The sequence below is a fragment of the Pelophylax lessonae genome, assembly GCF_965119305.1.
Source record: "Pelophylax lessonae genome assembly, chromosome: 2".
NCBI classification, from domain to species: Eukaryota; Metazoa; Chordata; class Amphibia; order Anura; family Ranidae; genus Pelophylax; species Pelophylax lessonae.
This window is the reverse complement of record NC_138769.1, coordinates 488,959,038-488,972,548: the sequence shown is the minus strand read 5'-3', so window position 1 is coordinate 488,972,548 and position 13,511 is coordinate 488,959,038. Positions and strand designations below refer to the sequence as shown.

Below are 13,511 nucleotides of genomic sequence, written 5' to 3'. Positions count from 1 at the left end.
CCATAACAATCATATTTTACCTCTTAGTTTAGACCACTGTGGGGTACTGTACTTTTGCTTAGATATATATACCAAAGAATAAACCATGGGCATAATCCTACGAAACAAATTAGAGATCACTTATGTTAAAACACAGACAAGAATAGTTAACGTTTAACCTTGTACAACTTAACAGTCTTCATTGTCTGCACCTTTGCAGTTAAATATGTAGAGCCTGTGACTCTATTCTTTCTGAACAGGACTCCGCTCACAAAGCACTCCCAGGCCAATAATGATAGCTCATCACTTGCTAATAAGCAATAACTTACAAGACGTACCCTTTTCTGTCTCAGCACAATTAAAACACATAGAGCTTCATAAACATGTTAAGCATACTTCCAACACATTCATAATCATGGTTTTCAGGGGTGATTACAATCAAGGCCAAACTGATCATTTCACTTCATTTGTGCAATAAGACATTTTCATGTTACTCACTGGAGACATTAAGTGCCCTAGATGTAACTTAAGTATCCATATAAATTATGTAGCCAGGTGCTACATGGGTTAGGATATGAAGCTTAATCAGTGTCCTATATGGCTTCATAAGTTACTTTATGCTTCAGCGATAGGCAGCTTATTGTGTCCACTAGTTAGAGGCAATAGGTCGATTCTAATTTTAGATCACTTACTTTGCGTAGTTGTTTAATGCCAAAAGAATGTAACATCCAATGTCCAAAAACTGATCTCAAATGAAATTCTTACTTTTTATTACAGAAAAAAGACAGCTGGGATAAGATTCGTCTTTATTATGCTGCATATATTTTCATAGAACACCTTAGTGCACTAATCAGAACACTCTTTGAACTGGTATAAAATGGTTGCCTAACCTCTTCCCAGTTACCACTACCGAGCTCATACTTCTGATATCGGAGTAGAAGCATACCTGTAATTGTATGATGTGACCTGGAAAACATGTCCTTGTTGTGGTTCTTTAAGAGGTTTAAGAACCAATAAAATTTTGCCAGTAAGAATTCAAATCTGTGCTACAAAGAAAACTGATGGACACCGTTTGCATGAGCCCCTACAACTAATGCTGCTATACCAAACTCAATGAGGTCATCAGTTTGTGATTCATTCTCATTAACAAAGGTTGCAAACACAAACCCTGTGCCAGCCCCTCGTTGCAATAATTGATGGAATTACAAATTTCCTGGCAATCCAGCTTAACAGTACCCAGCTTCACATTTTATTAATGTAGATACAAAGTTAAAGAATTCTAAATACCAATAATCAATTTTACATTGTAAAATATGTCAATTTAGCTTCATGTATCATTTCTCTCAGAAAGTAAAAGATCGGATGTAGAAAATAAAATTCACCCCCCAAGCAATTTAAAATTTACAAAAATAAAAAGGTTAAAGTTTCAGTCTGGCCTTTTAAATACTTCATCCAAAAACATTATGCACAGATGCATTCTCCTGCTTGCAGACAGGGGATGCCTTGGGCTGAATTCAGTAAAAATGGTTCTATATACAATTCTGTACACAAGATCCAGTGCAGCTTTTGTATTCCCTCCCAGAGGAGCTGACTGCTTAGAGCAAGATACCTGAGGATTCACAATATCTTCTTCTGCCTTATCACAGTACTGTTTGTCTATACCTGTGTCTGTGTCTGCATTAAATTACAAAAAATAGTCAAATCATAAAACTATAACTTTTCGTTAGAGGTGTTCAGCCAAACTCAACAGTAACCAGATATAATTAAAGCTATGTCCTCAGTCTGTGACTTCCCATGAAGAGCGAGAAGCTTGACGCAGAGAAAGAAGGTAAGGTCCAGCTGGAGGAAATAAATCTTCAATGTGGTGAGGAGTCTGCTCCATTTTTGGAGTATCTGGAATTATAAAACAGAAAGTTACTATATCTCCTATTGTAAAACTTGGGTTTCCTAACTAAACTATACAATAAAATGAAAATATTACCTACCACCAAGCCATAAACTATATTTGAGAATTGTGAGATAAAAGAAAGCACATTTAGGGCTCATGCACATTGCAGCTCAAAGTAGCGGCTCCTACAGGCTTATAAACTTTGAGCTCTCATTTTTGGAAACGCTCTTCCATGTTGGGCAATGTGTCCATGCACACTATGGCTTTTTCAGGAAATTACAGGCATATCAGCTTACTGGCAGAAAAAAAAACCCACCAAACTCACGTTCTGGGAAGAGTTTTTGAGCAGAAAAGACACCTAAGCGTTTACAGTGGTTAAGAAAATACTGACTATTCTTTGGAAGCCCTGTGCAGTACATGAAGTTCCTGGTGGCCCTGCCTTCTATTGTTCATCAGACTGCATGTGCTCTTGAGAGCTGGTCATGAGTCGGTCAGAACACAAGGTCAAAGTGTAGAGCAGCCTCCGCTGGAAACTATATATATAGATGGATATTTAAAAATATAATAAGCTAAGTATTACTCTTTACATTTTTCTTGCATCTTTTAGGGAGTGAAAAAGGGGTGAGAGGAGGGTTTGTGAAAAAAAAAAAAAACACTAGATAAAAACACGCAAAAGAGCACAAAAAAGCACGGCTTGTGCATGAGTCCTAAAGAAGAATCTCTGGGGGGGGGGATTTTAAACTTGTCTGTAAATCTTATATCTTGGAGTTGAGTAACGGGACACAGGGTGAATATTCATAGACTGTTGGTTATAGGCCCATACCTTCAGGTGACTGGACACTGATAAAGCTTTCCCAGACAGTCCCCTTAAGCACCTCACCTATACCTCTACCCCACTCCGTAAGTCCTCGGCTTTGTAGAAAGCAATGCATAGTAAACAAGGAAAAGAAGGGAGGATGGCCTGTACTGTACTCCAAGATATAGAATTTACAGGTCAGTCAAAATAATTTTCGCTTAATCGTGCAGCACAGTAAAGTATTAACCACTTGCCGACCGCCCACAGTATATTTACTGCGGCAGTCAGCCCCTCGCAGGCAAAGCGACGTAGGACTACGCCGCTAGCCTGTGAGGCTCTAGGGGGCGAGCGCGCGCCGCCGGGGGCGCGCTCCTGCACATCCCCGTGCGTGTGACCAGCGGACCTAATGTTTTTTTAAAATATTTAAAAGACTGATGCCACCTTAAGAAGAAAGGGTGATCTTGAGCATAAGCCCACCTTGTCATTATGAAGGATGAAGAATAGCTCTTAACAAGAGAGACGCCCACTCAGAGACACCTCTGGCAGATGTGACAGCAACCAGAAAGGCAACTTTGTAAGAGGTCATCTAAGGCAGTGGTCCCCGGGCCGCGGACCGGTATCGGTCCGTGGATAAAATGGTACCGGGCCGCCCAAGGAACTTTAAATTATTTCCATTTTATTTACTGTGGTGTATTTCTCTCGGGTTTGTGCGACTTTCCATGGACGAGAAGTTAACTGGGAGCTGAGAGATGTCACCTAAAGCCACACCAATACCGCCCATGCGCAAAATATCATGATATCGGGGCGGTTTTAGGTGACGTCTGGAGCTGAGCGGCTGCAAGCGGTGTGGCGTTGTAGCTTTGGTAAAGAGAAGGTGTGTATTGCTCTTCTCTCTGTTCACCGGTACTTTCTTATGTTTAACAGTGCTTGGTGTACGTGTATATTGTGTTTGCTCAAATTTAACCCACAAATGAGCAAAAATTAGTACGAAACAGACGTCGTTAGAAAGTTTCCTTGGGAAAAAGAAAAGGCCCAGTGAAGAGACAGAAGAAGGGCCTTCAACATCAAAGAAACATGTAACTTTTGACAGACAATACCATGAGTCCTACTTGAAATATGGATTTATCAGGACAGGTGATTCCCACACACCAAAACCGCTCTGCATAGTTTGCCGCGACCGGGCCGCGGTAACATGATCAAACGTTGACCGGTCCGCTGCAATAAAAAGGTTGGGGAGCACTGATGTTTCTTTGACCATGAGGGACTGGAGCACTACTTCCTATTATTAAAAGACTGACATCTCTAAGGAAGGAAAGATTTCTCTATTGCCAAGTTTGGGCTGTAGATCCACCAAATTAGTGAATTCTTTCTTTGGCTGGACGGGAGCATGCTTGTTCCAGGTCAAAAAATTGTTGGGATGGAGAGATGTCTTTTTTTGATGTCAATAACATATTGTGGGATGTATTTTTGATCTCAGATTGTGACCGTGGACATCCAACTGATTACCCAACTGAAGGCCTGGAACATCTGGAGTGCCCTGTGGGTATTTGCAGATTGCTGTAAGGGAAATAAATCCTTCAGGAGAAAGTCATGCAGACAACCTGTGACCTGGATCCCATAGGTTCTAGGACCTTTGTGAATAATCTGGGAGCAGAGGATAGGCCAAAGAGCAGTGTGACAAACTAGAAATTGCTGTTTGCCACAGCAAATGCAAGAATCGCTGATGAGCTAGATAAATGGGGATATGCAGAGGTCTACAAATGCCAGGTTTTCACGCTGTCTCAGGGAGACCATTACCAACCTTGCGGATTCAAAGCACAATTTTGTATTTGAAGGTATTTGTTGAGGAATTTTAAGTCCAGTTGGGCTTTGGTACCATGAACAGGTTTGAATGGAATCCTTTATACCCATCTTGTGGGGGTACTGGCACAACTACCCCCTGGGAAAAGAGAAGTGCCAGAACATTCTGCAAATCTATCTGTCCATAGAACATTTTATGGTCGATTTTGAAAGAAAGCAATAAGGGGGTAGCGTTATGAACTCTATTTTGTACCCCTTTGACACCACTGATTGAACCCACAGGTCAAGGATGTCTGTGACCCAGAGAGAGAGAGAAAACTTATGCAAACCCCCCCCCCCCCCCACTCTTAGGCATTGGTGGGGAGGGTGCCCCTTATTGGGTTGAAGGCTTTGTGGAAAGTCTTACTCCGAAAGGAAGGGAATAAATGCCTTGGAAGCGATAGTGGCTCATGAAGAGAGGGGTTCCAGAAACTTCCACTGTAGGAATAAACACCACCAATCCTGTGGCATCTTTGATGAATTGGTCAAGTGCTTCCCCAAAAAGATGTCGGTCTTGAAAAGGCTTTTTTTTTCCTGGCAGCTTTAGCTTATCCAGGCTTTTAGCCACAAGATTATGTACACATGAAAGGAGACAAGGCAAATTCTGGAAATTTGCATGTTCTCTAGGGCATCCACACAAAAAAGCAGAGCAGAAGGTAATTGCTGTAATTACTGGTAAACCACAATCATGGAACATGTTCATAGCCCTAGTCCAGTTTGCTGCACTTTGACATTCTGAAATTGCAGCAAGAGCTGGTTGCAGGGGTGGGCCTGCAAAAGTAAACAGAGCTTTTAGAAACACTCAAACCTTCTATCTGCAGAATCTTTTAATAAAAAGGAACATCTTTAGTTGGTACAGTTAGACGTCTGTTTAAGACAGAGGAAGGATGAACTACAGAAACAAAGAAAAAAATTGAAGGATGGCGCTCAAGTGTATATATTGCTGACAATTAACCCCAAAGGAGACTTGGATAGAAGTTTATTACATAGATCCACAATGGTGAAGCAATATTTTAAAATCAATCCTCCTACCAGTCCATGAAGCCTCTGTGTGTCACCGCTGCCTGCAGCAGGAATCCCTGATGTCGGTCCCGAAGGGAGGGAAGGGGGCTAGCAGCTGGAGGAAAGAAGCAGCGTAGGTGGATAGAAGAGAGGAGCGGGTCCAAGCGGAGATGGGGGCTCGCACGGTCCGGTGTGCGGCCGCTTCCTAGACCGGAGCCCATGCTGTGCTCACCCAGTGCCCGCTGTGAGCACCGGGAGGTCGCACGCGGATGACGTCACCGCTGTCGACCGGAAGTCCGTACGCAGCCGGCAAGGGAATCACCTAGAGGTCGGGGAAAGCGGAGGACGGAATTTACTCGCTTCTACAGAGCCTCCCGATTGCCACAACGACATGTTTCGCTACATTAGTAGCTTTGTCAAGTGGGACAGAACTTTAAGTGCAAACAAAGATTAAGTTAAGTCAGGTTTAAATGTGCAAGGCAAATAAAGGCAGCCTTTTAAAACTGGTATTTAGGAACATAACTTAAACTTAAATAAAATAGTCAGTCAAAAAGCCTTTAAAAAAAACACTGACCTATCATTTAGCTTATGTTCACGTTTTTCATCAGAAAGATCAAAATATCTACATTGCAAGAAAAAAAAAAAAAAACACAGTAAAAAAAAATCCTTAAACTCTGGTCTATGTAGTTAACAATGATTTGTTCCACGGGACTGTGTTTATTCCTCTTGCTTTTTGAAGGACACCTGTCCTTTTAATATTGTAGCCCAACCACGACGATATCGAGACACGACCACGACGATACGATATCACGATATCTTCGATATCGTTACATCCCTAATTACTACAGCTTCTCAGCTCTCAAGCAGGACGAGCTGGGTGTACCAAGATGGCCGCCTCCATGCAGAGCACATGTATGCTACAACAAAATGGCGGCCCCGCACGGTCCGCGGAAAAATGGCGGCCCCGTGCGGTCCGCAGTGCCAAAAAGGGGACCCCCGACGGATCGATCGGTGGATGGACCTGAAGGCACAGGTAGTAACCCCCCCGCACGATCGTTTAGGGGAACACCGGCGGCGCACCCCACCGCCCCCATATGCGGTCTGTAACCCAGATTGAAGGAGGGGGCAGATAGGTGGGGGGTGCATCACAGGACAGAGGGGAACCCGGGATCATGAGGGTCCGACCATCCCAGGGAGGGGCCCGCGTCCACCCCAAAACCCAGACAGGCGGGCGCCAACTCCTGACAGAACCCCTCTCCACCGAGGTGGGGGGGCTGTCGGCCAACACGGACGCCGCCACTCAGATTCAAACTGGTCGTAGGCGACTTGGCGAGACGTTTAACTCGCGAGGCCAGTCCCCGTCCAGCGGGACTATGTCGCGGCCGACCCAGCGCGGAGCTAGGGCCTGCACGCGCTCGTAGGCCGGCTGGGGTGACCACCGGATCTCAACATTCAGCCCGTCGCCCAGATCCAGCATAATTGCTTGAAGATCTCACAGGAACAAACTGGAGAAAAAAAAAGCTAACTAAAAAAGATTTATCTAAAAAAAGCTTGCCAGGACCAGAGATCCCAGCAAGGAACTTAGGTCCTTACTCCTGACTAGGCAGAAAAAAAAAAAAAAAAAACTGACATCCTGTAGCAGGGAGAGACCCCCCCTGGAACTGCCCATAAGGTGTGGCCAGAACTTTTCCTGCCTAGTGTCCTACTCCTGTAGGGGGCAGTATATCCCTACTGATATTAATCAAGAAGTCTGCGTCTGTCAATGAGCGACAGAGAAAATATTGTGTATTTTTTTTTTTTTTTTGCACAATTTTCGCTCTTTTTTTGTTTATAGTGCAAAAATAAAAAAAATCGAACAGGTGATCAAACAGCACCAAAAGAAAGCTCTATTTGTGGGAAAGGAAGGACGTCAATTCTATTTAGGTATAGCGTCGCACGACCGCGCAATTGTCCTTTTAAGTAACGCAGTGCTGAATCGCAAAATAGGGCCTGGTCAGTAAGGGGGAAAATCCTCCGGTCTGAAAGTGGTTAATATCCAGATAAAGAAGTTGTCTGTCCCTGCCATTGTTTAGGCTCTTTGGAGTTAGTTAGGCTCTTTGGAGTTAGTTAGTTTGCTAGGTCTGTTCCCAGCTTCTACGTGTATGTTTTTGTGGCCAGGTTGTGAGTCTTCGTTAAGGTTTAAACAGAAGTAAAAAAACATTCAGTACGTCTTCCAGAATTCAGTATATCCAAGCTGTTTTACGCCCAAACCATCAATATAAATGATCATTTTAGCTTATCATATGCTAACCTGAATGCCAACTGCAGCCCTCCTTTGCTTCTATTGCACAACTGGAAATTTAATCTGAAGAGATGTGTGCATGATGGATTTTGTTTGCTATGTTCTTATGGTTTGTTCCCAGACTAAAGTCAGAGTCAACTCATCTTGAAAAACAGCGCTATATATATATATATATATATATATATATATATATATATATATATATATATATATATATATATATATATATATATATATATATATATATATATATATATATATATATATATATATATATATATACACACACACACACACACACACACACACATTTCAAATTCAAATGCCCCATGTTCTCTAGAATGATAGTTTATATTTTTACCTCCGAAGTCTCATGAGAAGCTCTGCCACCATTGAGTCAGATATGCCTGGACAGGCCTCTTCTGCTAAGTAAATCGCGCCATTCAGTTCCTCTATGGACCCTACATTGCCACCGGATGCTTGACTCCTCTCTTTTAACTAATAGGAAAACAAAAGGACCACCACTATTACTATTTACACACACACAATCAATTCGCTATAGGGTAAAATATCAGAAGGCCAACAATCTTTCTTACCTTTTGAAATAGATGCATGTGCACAGATTGACTTAAAGCAAACCTGCGCTCTGCCTATGCCTAGAAAAGCAATACGTTTTGCTTTTCAATGCATAGGCAGGCTTTAACCACCTCAGTTCTTGAGAAAACAATAGACCTGCACTTATAGTATTAGGATAATTTATAGAAAAGCAGCAGACACAATTCACTGGTGGCGAATATTTCCATAAAAACATACAAAGGTAGCAAAGTGCAAAACTAACAGAATGTCCTTGACAGGAAAATTCAACAGAAAGAGTCCAATGGGTGTGGGGTCCAAAATAGTAAATCTTGAGAGATATCCTCCACCGTCAGATGTACACACACTGACTCTTACCATCCAGAGTGGACCACTACATGCAGTGGTCGAATGCACTTGTTACAGAATCCAAATCGATCGAACAGCAGCACTCTTCCACCTTTCAGCAGATTCCACTTCACATGGCCCTCAATGGATATAACATTCCAACATCGATAGAAAGACACTTCATGGTGTAATACGTTCGGTATAAAATGTATTAAAATCCAGAAAACTCACTCACCAAAGTGAAGATAAAATCTCGCATGTGCATCAATAATCCGCAGGGGAATGTTTCCAACCAACAAGATGGCCAACCTCTGTGCTTGGCAACGTCACGTGATCTAGCCCTACCCAACTGGTTTCTTCATACCGACGTCATCAGGGGCGTGGCCTCACACGTACTGGATTCCTTATATGTGATAGGGGCCGGAATTAGATAGACCATATCCCATGTGTTCCAAGAGCAGGAACGGCTTGTCCCAGTAGAACAGGAAGTGATGCCGCTCCAGACCAAAAAGAGCAGTCCTTGAGGGAATTGGAAACAGGAACCTAAAATCAAAGGTTCCAATCATGGAAAATAAATCCTGGCGGCCCCACGGCATATGCAGATTATTAAATAGAAAAAAAAACGGAACTTAAATCAGAAAGTTCCAGTCGCTCAAAAATAGTTACAGAGCTGGCCAGTTGGAAAACACATATACATTTAAACTCAATAAAATGCAAGGATCTTGAAAATCAATTTGCAATAATAACAAAGCAAAAAAGTTATATTATTGGACAGAACATTCCTATAAGTAGCTGAGCATGGTTGGCGCCATCTTGTGGTTGAAAACACTCAATACATTTTACCCAAAAAATAATTTCAATACATATCCCACATAAGTACCATAAATACAAAAAAACTTAAAAAAATGTATAATATGAAGTGAAGAATTTCCTATACTAATGACCATAAAAATATATTATAAAAAAAAAAAAAAATAGAACATAATTGCCTGAGTATAGAACAAATCTAATTTAGGTTAATTTACGACAGCCTGGTAAATTCATGAATTCTTTACGAAGATGTTACTATATTAAGAATGTCTGAATGATCCTAAGTCTAAATGATCCTAAGTAATAGATCCATCTAGTTTCTAACCTGGAGATTTCTCTCCTTATTAACCACTTCCCGACCGCCGCATGACTATTTACTGCAGCAGTCAGCCCCGTACAGGCAAACCGATGTAGGGCTACGTCGCTTGCCTGAGAGCCTCTAGGGGGCGAGCGTGCCCCGCCGGAGGCACGCTCCTGCTCGTTCCCTAACAAGTCCGCGCATAAAAAAAAAAAAAAAAAAAAACGCAGATCGCCACCATTACACGTTAAAAAAAAAAAAACAATAAAAATGACAACAATCTTTCCCTTAGTTAGTAAACGCAATAACTTTTGCGCAAACCAATCAAAATACGCTTATTGTGATTTTTTTTACCAAACATATGTAGCAGAAAACAAATTGGCCTAAAATGTTAAAAAATTTTGATTTTTACATCTTTTTTTTGGGGAATTTCATATAAAAAAAAAAATGTGAAAAATATTGTTATTTTTCAAAATTGACGCTCTTTTTTTGTTTATAGCGCAAAAAGTAAAAATCGCACAGGTGATCAAAATACCACCAAAAGAAAGCTCTGTTTGTGGGAAAAAAAGATGTCAATATCATTTGGGTACAGCGTCGCACGACCGCACAATTGTCCGCATCGCAAAATAGGGCTTGGTCTTTGGGCATCCAAATCCTCCGGGGCTTAAGTGGTTAAGTGACTTCCTCTCCAGTTGACACTGAACTGATCAATGGCTATAAAAGATGTACCCTTAGGGTTTCTATTATGATATTGATCATAATGCTTGGAAAGGCTTTGGTTAGGGAAGCCTTTTTCATATATTAGCATGATGCTCCTTCATTCTAATCTGAAAAGTGCAAGTGATCATGTATACAGCATTTCTTGAAGAACAAGTCAAAGAACAGTTCATGTCATAAGATTTTAAAACATAAGATGTAAAAGAGGTGTACTTCCTATTTCTTAAACAATTGTGCTCACAAACGACACATTTCCTTCAGGGGTAGAAACCCTTTCGTTTGAAAAAATAAACTAGTTTTTTTTGGGGTTGCCCCCAATATTGTAGAACCCCCCAAAAAAAACCTAGTTTCCAGTTTTCTGGTTTTTACATTTTATACGGACTGTATTACACCATGAAGTGTCTTTCTATCAATTTTGGAATGTTATATTCGAGGTTTGAGGGCCATATGAAGTGGAATCTGCTTAAAGGTGGAAGAGTGCTGCTGTTCGATCGATTGGATTCTGTAACAAGTGTATTCGGCCACTGTATGTAGTGGTCCACTCTGGATGGTAAGAGTCAGTGTGTGTAATTCAGTTCTTGTACCTGCCCACTACTTATGGACTAGAGCAATTTTTTTAACTTTTTCTATGGGCTTGTTTGTACGTTGTCATACCTTAAGATATCCAACTAATACATACATAGGATCTCTGTCTAGTAGTATTGTTTTGCAAAAATTATTTGATTTTCTAAACAAAAAGATGTAAATATGAAAATTGTTTTTATTTTTTTTTTGAACAGTGTAAAAAGTAAAAAAAAAAAAAGTAGTTATGTGGCAAAATAATAAGAAAAAGTCATCAGAAAAATACCGAGGGAAGTTTGCCAATAATATTAGTTATATTATAACAGTTAATGCAGGGTTTAAAAAGGGGGTTAAGTAAGAATACAATTTATTATAAAAAAAAATAATTTTTGTAAGGATTCTTAAAGTGATGTCAAACATCACTCATAGTTATGTACACAAGTTGTAAATATCTATGAGGGTTCTTTAAAAAGTTTCCTCACTTTTTTTGCAGCCATCTTCACCACAATGTGACAACTCTTATACTAAACTGAAAGGTCAGCCGGCTTGCCAGAGACTAGCCATATAACACTCTCAGACCCAACCAATTACTACTCCTCCCGCCCTCACCATCTCCAATATATAAAAATGTGGAAACATTTTGAAAACTCCTCGTACATGTCAGTAAAATAGGAAATACAATGAGATAGTACACCGTTACTCAATGACACTTGCAGACTATCTTCAAGTGTCATTTTACAAAGGAGTGGCTGCATTTAGACAGTCACTAGTCATTAGTGTCCTATTCCTGTATGGGGCAGTATAACCCAGTGGTTAAAAAGATCAGGAGCCGTGTATATACACACACACATATACATACACACACACACACACACACACACACACACACACACACACACACACACACACTGGTCAAAACATTTTTAAGGACGACTTTGTTGAAAACACATCAGATCTCAACGGGGAAAAATCTCATGCTGGATATCTATACCGACATGGACTGGGTAAAAAGTGTTAGGAACAAAAGGATGCCACATTGTTTGATGGAAATGAAAATGATCAACCTACAGAGGGCTGAATTCAAAGACACCACAAAAATCAAAGTGAAAAAAAGATGCAGCAGGGTAGTCCACTTTGCTGAAATTTCATTGCAGAAACTCAAAATGGTACTCAGTAGTCTGTCTGGCCCCCACGTGCTTGTATATAAGCCTGACAATGTTGGGGCATGCTCCCAATGAGACAACCTATGGTGTCCTGGGGTATTTCCTCCCAAATCTGGACCAGGGCATCACTGAGCTGCTGAGCAGACTAAGGTGCAACCCAGCTGCGTCGGATGGAAAAAAACAATATCCCAGAGGTGTTCTATTGGATTTAGGTCAGGCGAGTGTGGGGGCCATTCAATAGCATCAATTCCTTCGTCTTCCAGGAACTGGCTGCATACTCATGCCACATGAGGCCGGGCATTGTCCTGCACCAGGAGGAACCCAGGACCCACTGCACCGGCGTAGGGTCTGACAATGGGTCCAAGAATTTCATTTGGATACCTAATGGCAGTCAGGGTGCCATTGTCTAGTCTGTAGGAGGTCTGTGCCTCCTTCCATGGATATGCGTCCCCAGACCATCACTGACTCACCACCAAACCGGTCATGCTGAACGATGTTACATGCAGCCTAGCCTTTTCCACGGCTTCTCCAGACCCTTTCACGTCTGTCACATGTACTCAGGGTGAACCTGCTCTCATCTGTGAAAAGCACAGGGCGCCAGTGGTGGTCCTGCCAATGCTGGTGTTCAATGGAAAATGCCAATCAAGCTCCAAGGTGCCCGGCAGTGAGCACAGGGCCCACTAGAGGATGTTGGGCCCTAGGAAAAAGCATATAGGTGGCCCTGTCTGCATATCAGTGGGGCCTGATCATTTAGTTAGGCTGTCACATGTTTCCAGGTGTGACCTGTTGAGCCTAGGGAGTCTCCCCACTGTTTCCAATGAGGGCTCTTATTGGACAGTGGAGGAAACCTAGCCAATAGCACACCAGGGCTTATGGCTATCTCAGTGGGCGGAGTTTGCCGCAATGCACCCTGGGATGAGTTATAAGTCTGAGGGGAGCATGTGACAGGGTGTCTTTGGCGGGAAACAGAGTCCCAGGAGGAGGCTGATGGCTGTCTCTCCTCCTGTTAGAGAAGGTGACCTGGGTAGTCGGCCTAGAGGACTAAGGTTGAGCTGTGCTGCAGAGAAGGGATCCAGAGTGCTGTGGACAGAGTGGAGCTGCTGGGCAGGAGTTTCGGGGCAAAACAGTGTCGTGAGTACTTGAAACCGCCCAGGGGTCTGCCTAGGAGAGGGGACCACTCCAGAAGGTCAAAGGGATCCAGCTACCCAGTAGAGAAGGCTTAGGAAAAGGGGGTGCCAGTGTCTAAGCCCTGAAGA

The 13,511-nt window shown here is 42.1% G+C and overlaps 1 protein-coding gene across 1 annotated transcript in view; it reads right to left on the bottom strand.

The window, feature by feature from the left end:
• Positions 1-1,040: 1,040 nt before the first annotated feature.
• Positions 1,041-13,511, bottom strand: part of STK24 (serine/threonine kinase 24) — a 94,418-nt gene continuing 81,947 nt past the window's right edge. Inside the window, exons 10-11 of the mRNA XM_082246161.1 lie at positions 8,147-8,283; positions 1,041-1,872 (exon numbers count right to left, since the gene is read on the bottom strand). Of these exons, the coding sequence (XP_082102287.1) occupies positions 1,836-1,872; positions 8,147-8,283 (174 nt within the window). The 3' untranslated portion in view covers positions 1,041-1,835. The remainder of the gene's footprint in view (positions 1,873-8,146; positions 8,284-13,511) is intronic.